The sequence below is a fragment of the Helianthus annuus genome, chromosome 12 (assembly GCF_002127325.2).
Source record: "Helianthus annuus cultivar XRQ/B chromosome 12, HanXRQr2.0-SUNRISE, whole genome shotgun sequence".
NCBI lineage: Eukaryota > Viridiplantae > Streptophyta > Magnoliopsida > Asterales > Asteraceae > Helianthus > Helianthus annuus.
Window position 1 is genome coordinate 13,104,567 of NC_035444.2, and position 17,220 is coordinate 13,121,786.

Sequence of the window (17,220 nt, forward strand, 5' to 3'; positions counted from 1 at the left end):
TCAAACACGGAATGTATTAATGTTATAGGGGGGGGGGGGGGGGCTATTCGACGGTCCTCCCAACCGCTGAGATGATCCCACCTCGCAGACCGCCACCCAGTAAGCCTGAGTCTAGGGGTAAATCCGCTAACGTAAGGGCATTGGGAACGAGCAAGACTCGAACCCGCCACCTCCGGATTAGAATGCGGGCTGGTGGCCATTGGGCTGACAACCAATGGTTGGAATGTATTAATGTTCTAACACTAATTATAATATCAGTTCGATGTATAACTATAGAGTACGTTACAAACACATGAATAGGTGGATGCTACTAATTAATATTAAAATACTTTAAAAGAAAGCAAGAAGCTTAGTTTTTTTCTAGTAAACTAACAAAGTATAATTAGTTACATCAGTGCATACAATAATAAGGAATTAAGGAGTGTGTGTAAGATTAATTAGCATTATGAACAATTGAACATGTTTAATTAGTTGTAGTTTGTACAACTTGTATTGTATCAAGAACTACTACTGGACTCCCGGGCTGAGTACTAGAAAACCCTTCATCCTGTGAGAAAACTCCTACTTCTTGATGGAACACACTAATTGCTGGACTATTATTATTGTTGTTAGGTTCCACATGAACTGCTGTTGCTTCTGGGATTGATGTTTTGGATTCTTCATCTCGATACACATCAAATGATTTTGCAATACCCAAAAGCTTTTGGCTAACTGAATGATCTTGTGACACCAACATTTCTCTATTTTGATACAAAAATCTGAAGACGAAAATCAGGAGAGCCGAGGTGGATGATAACCCGGCAATGAGGAAAACTCCCTTAAAGCTATTGAGCCCGAACCCCTCAGTTTTCATTTGAGGCCCCTTCGGCTGCTGATCACAGTTGGCATCTTCTTTAAACCAGTGGTTGGTTATGTTCATCATTTGCTTCTCTGTCACTTGTAGGATTGCCTTAGAAACATCATGGACCAGTGGGGACTCTTTTGGAAATGCCTGATTACTATATACAATTAAATCAACGTCAAACACCACGAATCAGAAGACTTTCACCAAAAATGACTAAACCGTCCATTGTTAGGACACTTCAAACGACATGTGTATAACATGCCCCGTTTTTAAATAGGGGCATGCTATACACATGTCACTGACAGATCATCAATGAGTATAAAAAGACCCCGGCCCACTAATCCTACGCCACCCTCAAACTCCAAAAGTTGTTCGATGGAAAACTCAAACGATTTTTTTTTTTGGGGGGGGGGGATGATTCAAGCCCTAACCCACAATAGGTTGTTCAGTGACGTTTAAAAATAGAGGCTATGATGCAAGCCCTAGCCTTCAAACAGCCGCTTTAAAAAAATGCACATTTGTCAGTGACATGTGTATAGCATGCCCCTATTTAAAAAAATGTATCTTTCAGTACTTTTTTTTTGGAGATCAGACTATCGGTAGTTGAATCTACTACCGATACGCTTGTTTGTAATCACCGACGAATACAAATGGACTTAGCTGAAAGTTAATCTTATAAAACCAATAAAGGAATGGAATGAAATGAACTTACAAAACCAAAGCCTGCTGTTTTGTGGATGGGACCTGTCATGGTATACATATTACAATATTTAGCCACAAAAACCCTAATATAAGGGAGCTCTTCCATAATAGCGGAAACTCCTCCGTTTTGACTTCCATTTTTAAGGGCATCGTGGTACTACTCAAACGTGTTGTAGCCTTTCAACTGAGTGTCATTAAAACCCATACGTATTAACATATCCCTGACAAAAGAACCATCTTGGTATCCTATTGATTCTCCATTTCTCTTGATCTCATTGATGTCAGTGTACATAGGCCGAAGCTTTTGTACCGTTAACATTGATGTCAAGCTCGCGGTGTAGCTCGAGGTCAGCACCAACACCACAAACACCCACACGATCATCACAAATCTTGATAAGTTGCTGATCAACCTCGCCCCTACATAAACCGGTATTCAAATTAATAAAACTTGAAGGCTTTTATATATGTGTAGGGAGAGGTTCATTACAATAGCCTATTTTTTTTTTCAATTAATTGTACTTGTGTATAAAAAGTTTTACTTCTTAGATACATATATCTATGTTATATACATAAAAAAACTATAAAACTAATTTGTTCGTATGTTTTTTTTTTCAGTTAAAATACACGTGTACCTACACATGTGTAAGTCCTTTAAATACACAAATTTTGTTTATATATTTCTTTCGGATTGTTAGTAGAGATCAACCGCTTGTATTCTAATATTTTTAAATTTGAAAAAATGAACGATTTATTTTATATTTTGGTTCTCGCAATAAGCAGGCTTCTCTGTAGAACCGGCCTACATTAGTCCCTTATGTGTGTAAATACTAAATATATACACACTTAAATAAAAAAACAAATAATGTACACAATAATCTTACATTTAGCAAGTTATTGGTATGGTCAGAGGAGACTCAGACTAGTATGAAGGCAATTTTTTTCTCTATCACAAGAGATAGAAAAGTTGCTCCCCTATCAAACCCAGATTCATTTTTTTTTCTAACAAATTATAAACCATACAAATAACATGTGACTAAGTATAATATGTAGTAATGTACATAGACACTTACTGTGTGAATAAACAAGTGTGGAGAAGGAATTATACAAGAGCATTCCCACTTGTTTATGAGGAGCGCCTCGGAACTCTTTATTTACGCGATGCTCAATAACCCATACCACGAGTCCGGTGTATATGAAAAATGCACCGGTTGTTATCCAAAGCTCTTTCTCTAAGGGTTTTAAGAAGATCCATGCACTCTTTCTCTCATCTTTGATTGGAACAACCAATGAAACACCGGCCTCCGTGTATGGCAATGTGAAAGCCACTCTATCTGAACGGTATGCAAGTATCGTAATGTCTCCAACAACCGCATCGTATCCCTGTTACACAATGAAACATTATGCACCAACAATATTTGTTCCGCAAGTTCTAAAAAGTTATTTTTCTTTAGTTTCTAGGTGGTCTAGATATTTTATAAGGTTTCTAGGAGTTTTGGAAAAAGTTTGACAAATAGGTTAGCTAGCAAACTCATGTAAGTTCGCTGAGGTGGCAAGCGAGCTCCCTGAGTTTTCTTCTTAACCAAGTTCGCTTGTCGGGCTAGCGAACTCAAAAAAAAAAAAAAAAAAAAAAAAAAAGTCAGGTTCCTTTGAATCGCTTATAAAGTCTAGACCACCTAGAAATAATAAAAAATGGTTCTAACAACATATGTAAATTATGTGTGTGATTTGATTACCCCAATAGAGAGATTGAAAACCAGATCATCAAAGGTTCCTGCAGGTCTCTTGTCATCAGAACTAACAAAACGTACAAATTCAAATTTAAGAGCATATGGCAACGCATCAACGACCGCCTTAAAAACATCGACACAGAAGCCGGTCATGGTAACCTGATGGGTTTCTGGGTCGATGTCTGCATCGATAAACTGATCAAAACCCCCGATTCGAACCCCAACTCTTAACATATTCTTGTTGCTGACCGGGATCTCCCAGCCTTTGGGGATAACAGGACTGTCACCTGGCCACATAACTGGCTTAATACCCTTTGTTTCATTGTCCAACATCTTTAAGATACCATTTTTAGGACTCCAAAACCCGATTGTTTTCTCCCCAGTACCGATTATGTTCACTATTTCATAAGCCGACGATTGTAATTGCCCGTGACATATGTTGAAGTCGCCGCTAAGCCCGTCAAATCTAAAGTTTCGGATTGATTGAAGAAGCATGGATCCCCCTTTTAAGGCTCTAGTACCTTCAGAATCCATCGCTGAGTCACCTTTTTCTTTCTGGGTCTTCTCTAGTGCCATCGCTAGACCGAAAACGGTATCATACAACCTTATTCCAGACGTGTCAAGTTGTGTCTCGTCATCATCCGGATACAGACTCCGGAATTCCCGTTTCCATCTTTTCTTAAAATCAAATAACTTACCTGAATTCCGGATAAACGACTTAACACCTATCACACCTTGCATCAAGTCCTCTTTATGATCCAAATTATGCAATTGACTAGTGAGCCCTTCAGTTATAAACCAAACATACCCTTCATCCATCATTCCAACTTCATTCACTTTCTTGAATAACCGCGAAGCCAAATCAGGTAACGCGTGCACCACGAACACCCGAGTCTGCATCGTCTTGAGCTTGTAAAGCTCCGCGAGTATCCAATCATCTGAAGCCGAAGGATATATAACGGTTTGGTATGTGACTTTGGTACCAATGTTCATCATGGCATCAGATAAATAAGGAACAAGACCTCTCCCATACTCACCATCTTCATACATAAACACAACCTCACTCCTGTTAGAATTATTAAACTAAGTTATGTTATATTTGTTATAAGTTTCGGATATATTTATAATTAGGAACACTTATTAGAATTAGTTTATGATATGTATGTATGATGATCAAGGGATAAGCGGGAGTTCGGTTTTAAACAACTGTTATAAGCAGTTACCCGCCAAATCCCGGAACCGCCAAAAACGCTATGTATATATTCAAATGCACCGGCAAGTATGCAGGGCACCAAGACATTTCTGTTTTGATTTGTCCTTTCGATTGTTCAACTTCTGCACACACACACACTCTTTGTTCTTGTTATTTATTTCTGCACATTATAATGGAGAACAAGGAGGGAATGAAGTCTGCAAATTCCGCTGCCAATATGGGTCATCTTCCCCAACATAGTGGTATCAGAGCGATGCCGGGAAAGATGAAACACAATGAAATCAAACCAACGTCTACGTTACTCCCGTGTCAACACTGCACGGATGAAGCAAAGAAAAGATACAACCGAAATCCAATGGAGAAAATATGCTATTACTGCCGTCAACCGGGGCACAAGATCCATGCGTGCAAAAAGAAGGAAACTGATGAAGCCACACAATTAATAAGGCAGGCAATAAACGAAGGAATACAGGAACAAGATGGAAGTATCGGCAGTCATCAAGAGATGATCGTCGTTGGTACCGAAGGAGGATTATGGAACGATATTTGGTACGTAAGTTCTGTATTCAAACATCATATTGCCGGAAACTTAAACGTATTCAAACGAATCAAACATATAATTGGGGTGAATACTCGCACGGGGGAACATAATTTTCTTTTCACGAGGGGGGTTGGATCGATAGAAATAAAAAACGGAAATGAAAACATGAGGATTCAAAGCGTTTTTTATTCACCGGAACTCGATCGGAATGTATTGAGTTTAGACCAATTGACGTTACAAGGATTCACGGTCAAGAAGGCCGGTGATACTTGTAGAATCTATCCAATGTTTTCATGTCTGGTGAACAATTCATTTAACGAAACAAGTGGGATGACTCGGGAAGAAGAGTTGGGTTTGCAAGAAAAACAAAAGATAATTGAGGAGAACGTCCTTGATGAAGAATTCAAACAACGATATTTGAATTCTTATTTCGAATATCTCAATCTGTCGTCACAAGAATCGGATTGGAGTGTCATGATAGTTAATGCCATGGAATTTAGAGAGTTTGAAGACTGCCGAGCCTTCATGAATTTGCTTGATGATCGAGATTTTGTTGTCAAGTATAAACATATACTTGATACAAAATTTGAAGAACTAGTACGCTGGTTCCTTAACAGTTATATGGGAATAAGATCTAGGCAAGTTCCACCGGTAGATTCATATAAGAGGAAGGTTAATTTACTTAGCCTATATTTACTTGTTGCCATGGATGGGGGTTATCAAACAGTCACAACCGAAAACACTTGGCCAGCAATTGCAAAAGACATGGGTTTCAACTATGAAGACGGTGACTATATAAGAGCCACATACGCTGCATACCTTGATGTTTTAGAGTATTATTACAACTTCAATCATGTACAACAGAGTGTGCAGGATAAGAGGATGATTCGGGACGAAGGAACTTCCTCAAGCATGCTTCAAGAAGGTTTAAAGAATGCAGGATCGGTCAAGGATGCAGGAACTGGGAGTCAAAATGCAGTTGAAATGGAATCCGTTGTATTGTTTGCTGGAGTAGATGATGACGACTGGAGCAAAGGAAAACGAAGAAAGCGCTTCAACTTTAATTATGCAAAATGGGCGATGGACGAAGCAAATCGAAGCGTAATGGATCAAGCACGTAAACATAACCTAGTTTAAGGGGGGTTATGTTAGAATTATTAAACTAAGTTATGTTATATTTGTTATAAGTTTCGGATATATTTATAATTAGGAACACTTATTAGAATTAGTTTATGATATGTATGTATGATGATCAAGGGATAAGCGGGAGTTCGGTTTTAAACAACTGTTATAAGCAGTTACCCGCCAAATCCCGGAACCGCCAAAAACGCTATGTATATATTCAAATGCACCGGCAAGTATGCAGGGCACCAAGACATTTCTGTTTTGATTTGTCCTTTCGATTGTTCAACTTCTGCACACACACACACTCTTTGTTCTTGTTATTTATTTCTGCACATTATAATGGAGAATAAGGAGGGAATGAAGTCTGCAAATTCCGCTGCCAATATGGGTCATCTTCCCCAACATAGAACTAAAGTGTTTGATCAGTTCGGTTATCGGTTTTAGCTGTAACGTCGAATTATGTGCAGACCGGATGAAGTAATGGTTGTTGTATGGTGAGAGTGATGGGCTTGCTGCTGGTGAAATGACTGGAACCATTAATTTGTTACCAAGATCTATAACAAAGTCTGCTTGTGAGGATGTCACGGGTCCAATAATCGCGGTGACTTGAATGTTTTTCATGAGGTCGAGTGCTGCGGATGCTGCTTGAACGTTGTCTTGCTTCGAATCACGATAGAAAGGGTGGATTATGGTGGTGTAGTTGTTGTGTTTTCGATAGAAATCGCCTATTGCCATAGATATGCAAGTCTTGCTCATCTTGCCAACGTTGGAATCCATATCTAGAATCACTCCAATTTTTATTTCTATGTTTGGGTTGCCATTATTTACTGCAAACAAGCTCATCACCAGAAGAAAGATAAGGGTTGGTGACATTGAATCGTGATGGAAATGAGAGAGAGACACCAGTGTGAGCTTGTTTTTTTTTTTTCTAATGGAAAATGGTTACATGTTAAGTATATAAATTAATGTTATAAAATCGTAATATGACCACTTCATTGCAATCAGTCAACATTGATTGGGTCTACTTCATGTGAACCACTTGTTTGTGATGACGACAAGACTTTTCAAGCAACCTACTTCCAAGAATATACGCTCATAATTAGAAAGTTCTAATGACACGTAAGTAAAGAATTAGATTCATGTCCGATTTATTCTTCATTAATACTTTCATGTGATATTTCTTAGGATACTCTCGTGACCCTTTCATCTTGAACCATAACATACAAACTTTCACAAATCTTTAGATTCCCTGTTTTTTTAGAAAAAAATAAAAATGTTACATAGAATTTTCTTTTTTTCAACTCAAATGAGTTTTCTTCTTATACTTCACCTATGTATGTATGTATGGATGTATACGTGAGAGAGTGAGGGGTCCCACCTTCTCGTCCGGCATGAAGTCCGGGATTCCATATCTTGGTTTAAATTTCAACACCGAATGTCACCAACAGGCCACGATGAGGTAAATTTTGATTTTCTTGTCCGAAACTTGATGGTGAGATACAAAGTAGGATTTTTTTTTTTACATATTGTATGTGTTCTCAGTATACACCTATATCCGTATTACATTAGAGAAACAAACTTGTAGTCCTTTTTGTTTTTGATAGATGTTAAAAGGTTTTTTCTTTTGGAATTCTTTTTAAAATGGAAAACCACAAAAACTCTCACCGACTCTTTTGATCAAACAAGGTATTAGAGGTGAACAAGGAACTGTTGATTACAGTTCTTTTGGCAACGTTTTTAGTGTCGCTAAATGAACAAAACTTAAATGGTTAAAAGCATATTACTTTTTACTCTTCAAACATGGAATGTATTAATGTTATAACACTAATTATAATTTGTATAGATATAGAGATATAGACACATGAATAGGTGGATACTACTAATTAAAATACTACGTTAAAAAATCAAGAAACTTAGTTTTTAATTGTAAACTAGGGAAATGATCAAATAGGAAGTTTATTTTGGCTAGGAAAGATAGGAAGCAATAGGATTATGACATGTGGCAAAAAGAAAAAACATAAGAAGGGGCATTTTAGTCAAACACAAATTAGTCTCATGAAAACCCTAGATCTAAAAAACGCAGTACGTCTTTCTCTCACTACTAGAAAACTACATATTTTCCTACAAAAGTTTCCTACAAATTTCTCACGACTCAAATTTTGTTATAATTTTCTACAATTTTTTCACAAAAAAGAAAAACAAGAAAAACCCAAAACTTTTCTTCAATTTTCCGACAAAATTGTCACACAACTACCAAATGATTCATCTCAAACCCACACCACCACCACCACAATTGCCACCCACCACCACCACCACCACAATTGCCACCCACCACTACCACTCTACCGCCTACCGCAACCACTCCACCGCTGCAGAAGAAAAATTGGAATTTTTAGCTTCTCCGATCGTCGTTCCGGCTTGTCTTTCCGTCCAAAACCTGATCCGCTCAGATCTGAAAGCCTTAGATGTTGATGCAACTGCAAAACCCTTTACGGAAGTGACGAAACCTTTACTTGTTATGGAAGAAACGATAATGGAGGCACCTGCTACAGATTCATATAAGAATTTTGTATTGTGTTTTGACAAACATATAACAGAAAATAAATAAAGAAAGGGAATGGTTACCTTATACGAAGGGTCGATACAACGGAAGGCAAGTTTTAGATTCAGATAAGAATTTGTATTTCCGTAGAATTTGGCATTGCGTTTTTGTAATGAATTTGCATTGGGTTTTTGGGATTTGTAATATGAGTGGCATATTCTGTTTTCCAAGAAATGGAATCTCGTTTCCCACCAACTAAAAGTGTTAAATTTATTGATTTTAAATTATGGTTGAAAACTTCTACCATAACAGCTTTGATACATATTTAATCCTCAACTATTTTCTTTTTGAAATACATATTTAAATTGTTTGATGTGATGTTCCATGCATATGAGCAAGATCATTAACATTAAAACACTATTAAAACAATGTGTTCTTCAATTGTTTATAAACGCAATGCTACAACGCAATTTACTGTGTTTTAGTCCTTTGTGGTAAAACAAATTATTTTTTTAGGAAAACACTTTTTTATGTGTTTTTTTGGTCTAATACGTTTTAGAAAAACACATTTTGTAGTGTTTTTAGTCCATTGCGTTTTAGAAAAAACACTTTTCTTTGTGTTTTTAGTCCATTGCGTTTTAGAAAAAAGACATTTTTATGTGTTTTTGGTCCATTGCGTTTTAGAAAAACACATTTTGAAATGTTTTTAGTCTATTGCGTTTTAGGTAAAACACATTTTTATGTGTTTTCAGTCCATTGCGTTTTAGAAATTACACTTTCTTTTGAGGTTTTAGGCTATTGCGTTTTAGAAATAACACATTTCTTTGTTTTTTCTGGCCATTGCGTTTTACAAATAAGACATTTCTTTGTGTTTTTGGTGCATTGTGTTTTAGAAAAATGTCATTTTTAGGTTTTTTTTTCATTGCGTTTTAATCAAGTGGGTTTTTTCCATTGCGTTTTACGCAACTGGGTTTTCAAAATTTTTTTCGAAAATATAGCAATAGTATACTCGTTTTAAAGATAAAAAAACGCTCGTTTTTTTGGTGCAATTTTTATAAAAAAATAATGTCGTATGATAGAATTATTAACGTTTAAAAAATGGGGGGGGGGAATTGGAGGAGAGAGAAACTATTGCCTTGTATTGACTAGAATGCTCCTAAACAAACTCACGCGTCTCTTTTCTTCTCTTCAATTTCCATCATTTAATCTTAGCCATTGATTAACTAAATGGATGGTCAAGATCACTTCCTAGCCTTCTTAGCCAAATAAACTTCCTATTGTATCTCCACCCTTGTAAACTAATTAAAAAAGTACAATTAACTAAATTAATGAATATACAAATTAGCATTATGAACATTTTGAATATACATGAGTGTAAGATTAATTAGCGTTATGAACATGTTTAATTAGTTGTAGTTTGTACAACTTGTATTGTGTCAAGAACGGGACTCCCAGGTTGATTACTAGAAAACCCTTCATCGTGTGAGAAAATTTCTGCTTCTTGATGGAACACACTAATTGCTGGACTATTATTATTGTTGTTAGATTCCACAATTGCTGCTTCTGGGACTGATGTTTTGGGTTCATCATCCCGAAACACATCAAATGTTTTTGCAATAAGAACGAGCTTTTGGCTAACCGAATGATCTTGTGACACCAATATATCTCTATTTTGATACAAAAACCTGAAGAAGAAAATCAGGAGAGCCGAGGTGGACGATAACCCGGCAATGAGGAAAACTCCCTTGAAGCTATCGAGCCTGAGCCCATTAGTGTTCATTTGAGGTTCCTTAGGCTGATCACAACTGGCGTCTTCTCTAAACCAATGGTTGGTTATGTTCATCATTTGCTTCTCTGTCACCTGCAGGATTGCCTTTGAAACATCATGGACCAGAGGGGACCCTACTGGAAATGCCTGTATATACACACAATAGAATCATTGTAGCGATCAAACATCCCATGCTTATTGAAGTTTTTCCAATTCACATGAGGCCTCATTACGATAGTTTGCAATTAAAACAACACACGATCACTTATGATTGAATAGCAAATGAATGAATGAATCAAGAGTACTAGGAAACAGTTTTTCTGATTATATCTTTGAATAAAAGATCATACATACACCCCATGAGGTTCGATACTTTTGGTGGTTTTATATATGGAATGATATGCCATGTCTCTTCCACACAAACCGTTCTAACGTTTAATTGCTGTAACATACCTTTTCCTGTTTTTGACCCACTTCTAACCTATGACACAATGTATGTGCTGGACATACTCGGCCATGCATAACATACCAATACAAATACAAATCGTCTTGACCCATATAAATACTTAGACGGTCTTGATCCATAAACAATAAACGTAAAACATAAATGAAGCCTATGATTAAAAGATTAGATCTTCAACAATCATTGTCATTTTTTCAAAAACCATACTAAACACAAATCTGAAGACTTTCAAAGACAACTACTAATTTAAAAAATAATTAAAAACGAAACATAACATCTTATCTGAAATCTTTATCTTTAGCGTTGTAGCTCATTACCTACAATAATTATAAAATTTCTTTAACTCTTTCACTATACTTTCTCCTACACGTCGGTAACTTACTTACGAGCAACAAACAAATAAGGTTTTTTTTTTCTTTTTACTTGGCCTCTCTTGGTCCATCATAGATCCGTAGTTGATTTTTCTACGAATCATTAACAGATATTTGAAAAAGGTTGCCGCTAATATCAGAACCCCACTAATATGATATTGGTACACAAGAAGTGATATGGTCGTATCACTTTTTTTTTCTCTCACCAATATGCCACGTATATATCATTTTTCAACCAACAAATAAATGACTTATTTGATAGTAGTTTGACCAATATGACTCGTATCACTTTTTTGGACATTGGCCTATCCTCGTTGAGTTGTCTGTAATCACCGATGGATACATCATCGGTAACCACTAATGGACTTAGCTGAAACTTAATCTTACAAAACCAATAAAGGAATGGAATGGAATGAAACTTACAAAACCAAAGCCTGCAGTTTTGTGGATGGGACCTGTCATGGTATACATGTTACAGTATTTAGCCACAAAAACCCTAATATAAGGGAGCTCTTCCATAATCGCAGAAACTCCTCCGTTTTGACTTCCTAATTCAAGGGCATCGTGGTACTCCTCAAACGAGTTGTAGCTTTTCAATTGGGTATCAATAAAACCCATATCTTTCAACATATCCCTAACAAAAGAACCCTCTTGGTATCCTATTGATTCTCCCTTTCTCTTGATCTCACTGATGCCAGTGTAAGTAGGCCGAAGCTGTTGTACCGTTAACATTGACGTCAAGCTCGCAGTGTAGCTCGAGGTTAGCACTAGCACCACAAACACCCACACGATCACCACAAATCTCGATAAGTTGCTTATCAACTTCTCTCCTACATAAATCCATAATCAAATTAGTAAAACTTGAATCCGTGTGTATATCTATGTGTGTACAAAAGACAAAGTTATTACTAGAACCGAAAGAACAAACTTAGGGTCTGTTTGGTATGGGGTAATGGAATAGATAAGAGAATGGAATGGACGAGGTAATGGAATGGACAACGGAATGAAATGGATCATTCCATTCCATTGTGATGTTTGGTTACTCATACGTGAATAGAATGAATCATTATTTATACAATTTGATAAACAAAAAAAGATGAAGTAACGAAATATAACTGTATCAAAAACCGACAAAAATATAATTGTCTCAATAATAATAATAATAATAATAATAATAATAATGATAATAATAATAATAATAATAATATATTAATGATAAAAAATTAATAATAGATTTTTGATATATATTAATACTAGTATGAATAATAATAATAATAATAATAATAATAATAATAATAATAATAATAATAATAATAATAATAATAATAATAATAATAATAATAATAATAATAATAATAATAATAATAATAATAATAATAACATATTTCTTTCCATTCCTTGAAGGAATGGAAAAAAAACACCTACATACCAAGGAATGAAAAATATTATATTTGGAAGGAGTTACATTCCTTTGGAATGCTCCATTCCATTACCACATGATAACCAAACATGTTTCTTTTCATTCCATTAGAATGATCCATTCCATTCCACATTTCATTCCTTCATACCAAACGCTACCTTAAATTGTTTCTTCAATAAATGTTTCATTTTAAAAACTATTACTTCTTACATAAATGTGTATTAATTTGTTCATATCTTTCTTTTCATTTTTAAATGCTTACCTACATGTGATTTACGCAAATGTAAGTTCTATATATAAACAAACTTATTTTTTTATATTTTTTCTAGAAAGTTAGAAGAGATTTATAAACATGGCATTTTAACCCCTTTATTCTATTTTATATTTCTTTTTTAAATTTGAAAAAAATGAATGATTTACTTTTTTCTTGTAAAAACCTCTCTTGAGCGTAGAACCCTCCCCTATGTGTTGTAAATACAAACGCACCAAATATAATCTTACTTTTAGCAATCAATTGATTGGGTATAAAGAGAGACGAGGTGAGACAAACATTTTCTATATCCCAACAGAAAGAAAAGTTGCTCTCCCATGCTCGATTTCTTTTTAATACAAAGTATAAACCATATAACGTAAATAGACACTTACTATGTGCATAAACAAGTGTGGAGAAGGAAAACCACAAGAGCATTCCCAGTTGTTTATGAGGGGGGCCTCGGAACTCCCCGTACGCGATGCTCGATAACCCATACTACGAGCCCGATGTATATGAAAAATGCACCGATTGTTAACCATAGCTCTTTCTCTAAGGGTTTCAAGAAGATCCATGCACTCTTTCTCTCATCTCTGATTGGAACAACCAATGAAACACCAGCCTCTGTGTATGGCAAAGTGAAAGCCACTCTATCCAAACGGTCTGCAAGTATTGTAATGTCTCCGACAATCGCATCGTATCCCTGTTACATCATTGAAACATTATAAACCAACAAAATTTATTCCACGAGTTCTAAGAAGTTTTTTTTTTTTTTAATTTATAGGTGGTTTAGAGGTTTTATAAGGTTTCTAGGAGTTTTTCGAATATGTTTGACAATTAGGTTAGGTAGCAAACTCATGTAAGTTTGCTGAGGTGGCAAGCGAGCTCCTCGAATCTAATCGGGGAGACACAAGAGCTATTGTTGGCTAGAGTTTGCTATGTTTTTCCTTATTCAAGTTCGCTTGTCAGGCTAGTGAACTCAAGAAAACATAGTCATATTCCTAGGAATTCGGTGCCTCTTTGTGAAACATGTTTCAAAAACCCTCTAGAACCGCTTATGAAGTCTCTAGATCGACCACTATAAATAATAAAAGATGATTCTAAAATTATATGCAAATCATGTGTCTGATTTGATTACCCCAATAGAGAGATTGAAAACAAGATCATCATAGCTTCCAGCAGGTTTCTTGCCATCAGAAGTAACAAAAGGTACAAATTCAATTTTAAGAGCATATGGCAACGCGTTAACAACCGCGTTAAAAACATCAACACAGAAACCGGTCATGGTAACCTGACCGGTATCTGAGTCGATGTCTGCATCGATAAACTGATCAAGCCCCCCGACTCGAACCGCGACTCTTAACATGTTCTTGTTGCTGACCGGGATCTCCCAGCCTTTAGGGATAACATGACTTCCACCGGGCCATGTAACTGGCTTAAGACCCTTTGTATTATTGCTTAACTTCTTTGAGATCCCATCAATTTCCGGGCTCCAAAACCCTATTGTGTTCTCCCCACTACCGATTATGTTCACTATTTCGTACGCCGACGATTGTAACTGCCCGTTGATCACGTTGAAGTTGCCACTAAGCCCGTCAAATCTAAAGTTTCGGATCGATGAAAGGAGCCTTGTTCTCATATTTAAGGCTCCAGTGCCATCAGAGTCCCCTTTTTCTTTCTGGATCTTCTCTAGCGCCATTGCTAGACCAAAAACAGTATCATACAACCTTATTCCAGACATGTCAAGCTCTGTCACGTCATCCTCCGGATACCGACTCCGGAACTCCCTTTTCCATCTTCTCTTAAAGTCGAATAACTCACCCGAATTCGGGATATACGACTTCACACCAATCACTCCTTGCATCATGTCATCTTTATGATCCAAATAATGCAAATGACTAGTGAGCCCTCCAGTTATAATCCAAACATACCCTTCATCCATCATTCCAACGTCATTCACTTTCTTGAAAAACCGAGAAGCCAAATCAGGTAACGCGTGCACCACGAACACCCGAGTCTGCATTGTCTTGAGCTTGTAAAGTTCTGCAAGGATCCAATCATCTGAAACCGAAGGATATATGACAGTTTGGTACGTGACTTTGGTACCAATGTTCATCATGGCATCAGATAAATAAGGAACGAGACCTCTCCCATACTCACCATCTTCATACACAAACACAACCTCACTCCAACTAAAGTGTTTGATCAGTTCTGTAATCGGTTTTAGCTGTAATGTCGAATTGTGTGCAGACCGGATGAAGTAAACGTTGTTGTTTGGTGAGAGTGATGGGCTTGCTGCTGGTGAAATGACTGGAACCTTTTCTTTGTTACCAAGATCTATAACAAAGTCTGCTTGTGAGGATGTCATGGGTCCAATAACTGCCGTGACTTGAACGTTTTTCATGAGGTCGAGTGCTGCAGATGCTGCTTGAACGTTGTTGTGTTTCGAATCGCGATAGTATGGGCGGATGACCGTGGTGTAGTTGTCGTGTTTTTTATAGAAATCGCTTATGGCCATTGATATGCAAGTTTTGCTCATCTTACCAGGGCTGGTATCCATATCTAGAATCACTCCGATTCCTACTTCTATGTTTGGGTTGCCATTATTTAGTGCACATAACAAGCTCATCACCATAACAAAGATTGTAAGGGTTGGAGACATGAAACTTGATGGAATGAGAGATAGAGAGAGACCAGTGTTAACCTTGATTTTTTAAGGAAAAAAGTTACATGTTAAGTATATAAATTAATGTTATAAACTTATAATATGACCACTTCATCGCAATCAGTCAAACATTGATTGGGTCTACTTCATGTGAACCACTTGTTTGTGTGACGACAAGACTTTTCATGCAACCTACTTTAAAGACCAAGAATCCAAGAATAATACGCTCATAACTAGAAAGTTTTAATGGCACGTAAGTAAAGAATCAGATTCATGTCTAATTAATACTTTCATGTGAGATTTCTTAAGATACTCGTGACCAGGGGTGTTAAAAACCGGATATCCGAAAATTTCGGATACCAGCTTTCACTATTCAAATCCGTATCTGAAATTCGGATATCCGAAATTTCGGATACGGATTCGGATAGTGAATCGGATATCCGAAAATCCAACTTTTTATCTAATTTTTATTTTTTTATTATTTTTTTTCATATTCGGAAACGGATATTTTTTGTAGTTTCGGATATCCGATTATAAGTTTTTGGATATTTTCGGATACTTCGGATATTTTTCGGATATTTTCGGATATCCGAAAAAAATGAAAATTAAATTTTCGGATATTTCGGATATCCGAAATATCCGAAAATTTTGAAAATCGCTATCCGAATCCGAAAAATTCGGATATTTTTCGGATATTTCGGATTCAGATATCGGATATTTCAGATCGGATTTTCGGATACGGATAGTTTTGAACACCCCTACTCGTGACCCTTTCATTTTGGACCATGATTAGGGCCGGACATGTAGTATAAGTTACTCAAGTTTTAGCATAGGGCCTACACTAAAAGAAAATTTATATGCTAACTATTAATATAAGTGCAAATTTAGTTTTTTAGATTTGTTTGATTTCTTATACAAGCAAATCACTATATATTATAGATGTGTTAAATTTTTGCTAGGTTCCAAGTTTGATTTCTTATACAAGCAAATCATTATATGTTATAGATGTGTTAAATTTTGGCTAGGTTCCAAACACGGATAAAGAAGTATCGTTTATAAAGCCTCCAAAAAGGTTGGAACGACCCTGCGTGTAACACAAGACAGTTAAACACAATACCCTTTCATGATGTTTACTTGAATTCTTCATTAACACAAGTAGAGATTCGTGACCCTTTCATGATGTTTACCCTCTTTGTTTATATTTATAGCGAGACCGATTGTCCGTAGATGTTAAGGGAATGGTCTTGTATCATATTTTCGGTGTGTGACATCGGTGTCACATAAGTTTTTCCCTTAATTTCTCAATTTTCCCAAGATGCATCTTGTAATCCCAAATTCTCTCACAATTATTCCATACTATAAATTAGCAACATTTTGTTGTTTTATATTGTTGTACTCTATGCATGGGGTGTTTCAAAAAAATGATTTTTCATTTTTAAACCAATGGTTTTTATCTTTTGTATTTTAACCTCTTTGATTTTTTTACTTTTAACCCAAAACTTTTAAGTTTAATTTAAATTTTAAATGTTAATATATTTAAAATGTTTTAATATAACTAAAAACAAAAATAATATAACTGCAATAATATA

The 17,220-nt window shown here is 36.0% G+C and overlaps 1 protein-coding gene across 1 annotated transcript; it reads right to left on the bottom strand.

The window, feature by feature from the left end:
• Positions 1-1,703: 1,703 nt before the first annotated feature.
• On the bottom strand, positions 1,704-15,644 carry LOC110894149 (glutamate receptor 2.7-like). The gene is made up of 4 exons (XM_022141337.2): positions 15,149-15,644; positions 3,280-4,332; positions 2,617-2,926; positions 1,704-1,963 (listed from the first exon to the last, which is right to left on the bottom strand). The coding sequence occupies exons 1-4, from the start codon at positions 15,626-15,628 to the stop codon at positions 1,704-1,706; spliced, it is 2,103 nt and encodes a 700-aa protein (XP_021997029.1). The 5' UTR covers positions 15,629-15,644.
• Positions 15,645-17,220: the final 1,576 nt, after the last annotated feature.

What these genes read in the sequence shown, in the direction of transcription:
- LOC110894149 (XM_022141337.2), bottom strand. Translation starts at nt 15,628, where the DNA reads ATGTCTCCAACCCTTACAATCTTTGTTATGGTGATGAGCTTGTTATGT. An exon ending in AACACTTTAGTTGGAGTGAG is followed by an intron (nt 4,333 to 15,148) that starts GTTGTGTTTGTG and finishes AACAGGAGTGAG; the next exon opens with GTTGTGTTTATGTATGAAGA. An exon ending in CACACTTGTTTATTCACACA is followed by an intron (nt 1,964 to 2,616) that starts GTAAGTGTCTAT and finishes CGGTTTATGTAG; the next exon opens with GGGCGAGGTTGATCAGCAAC.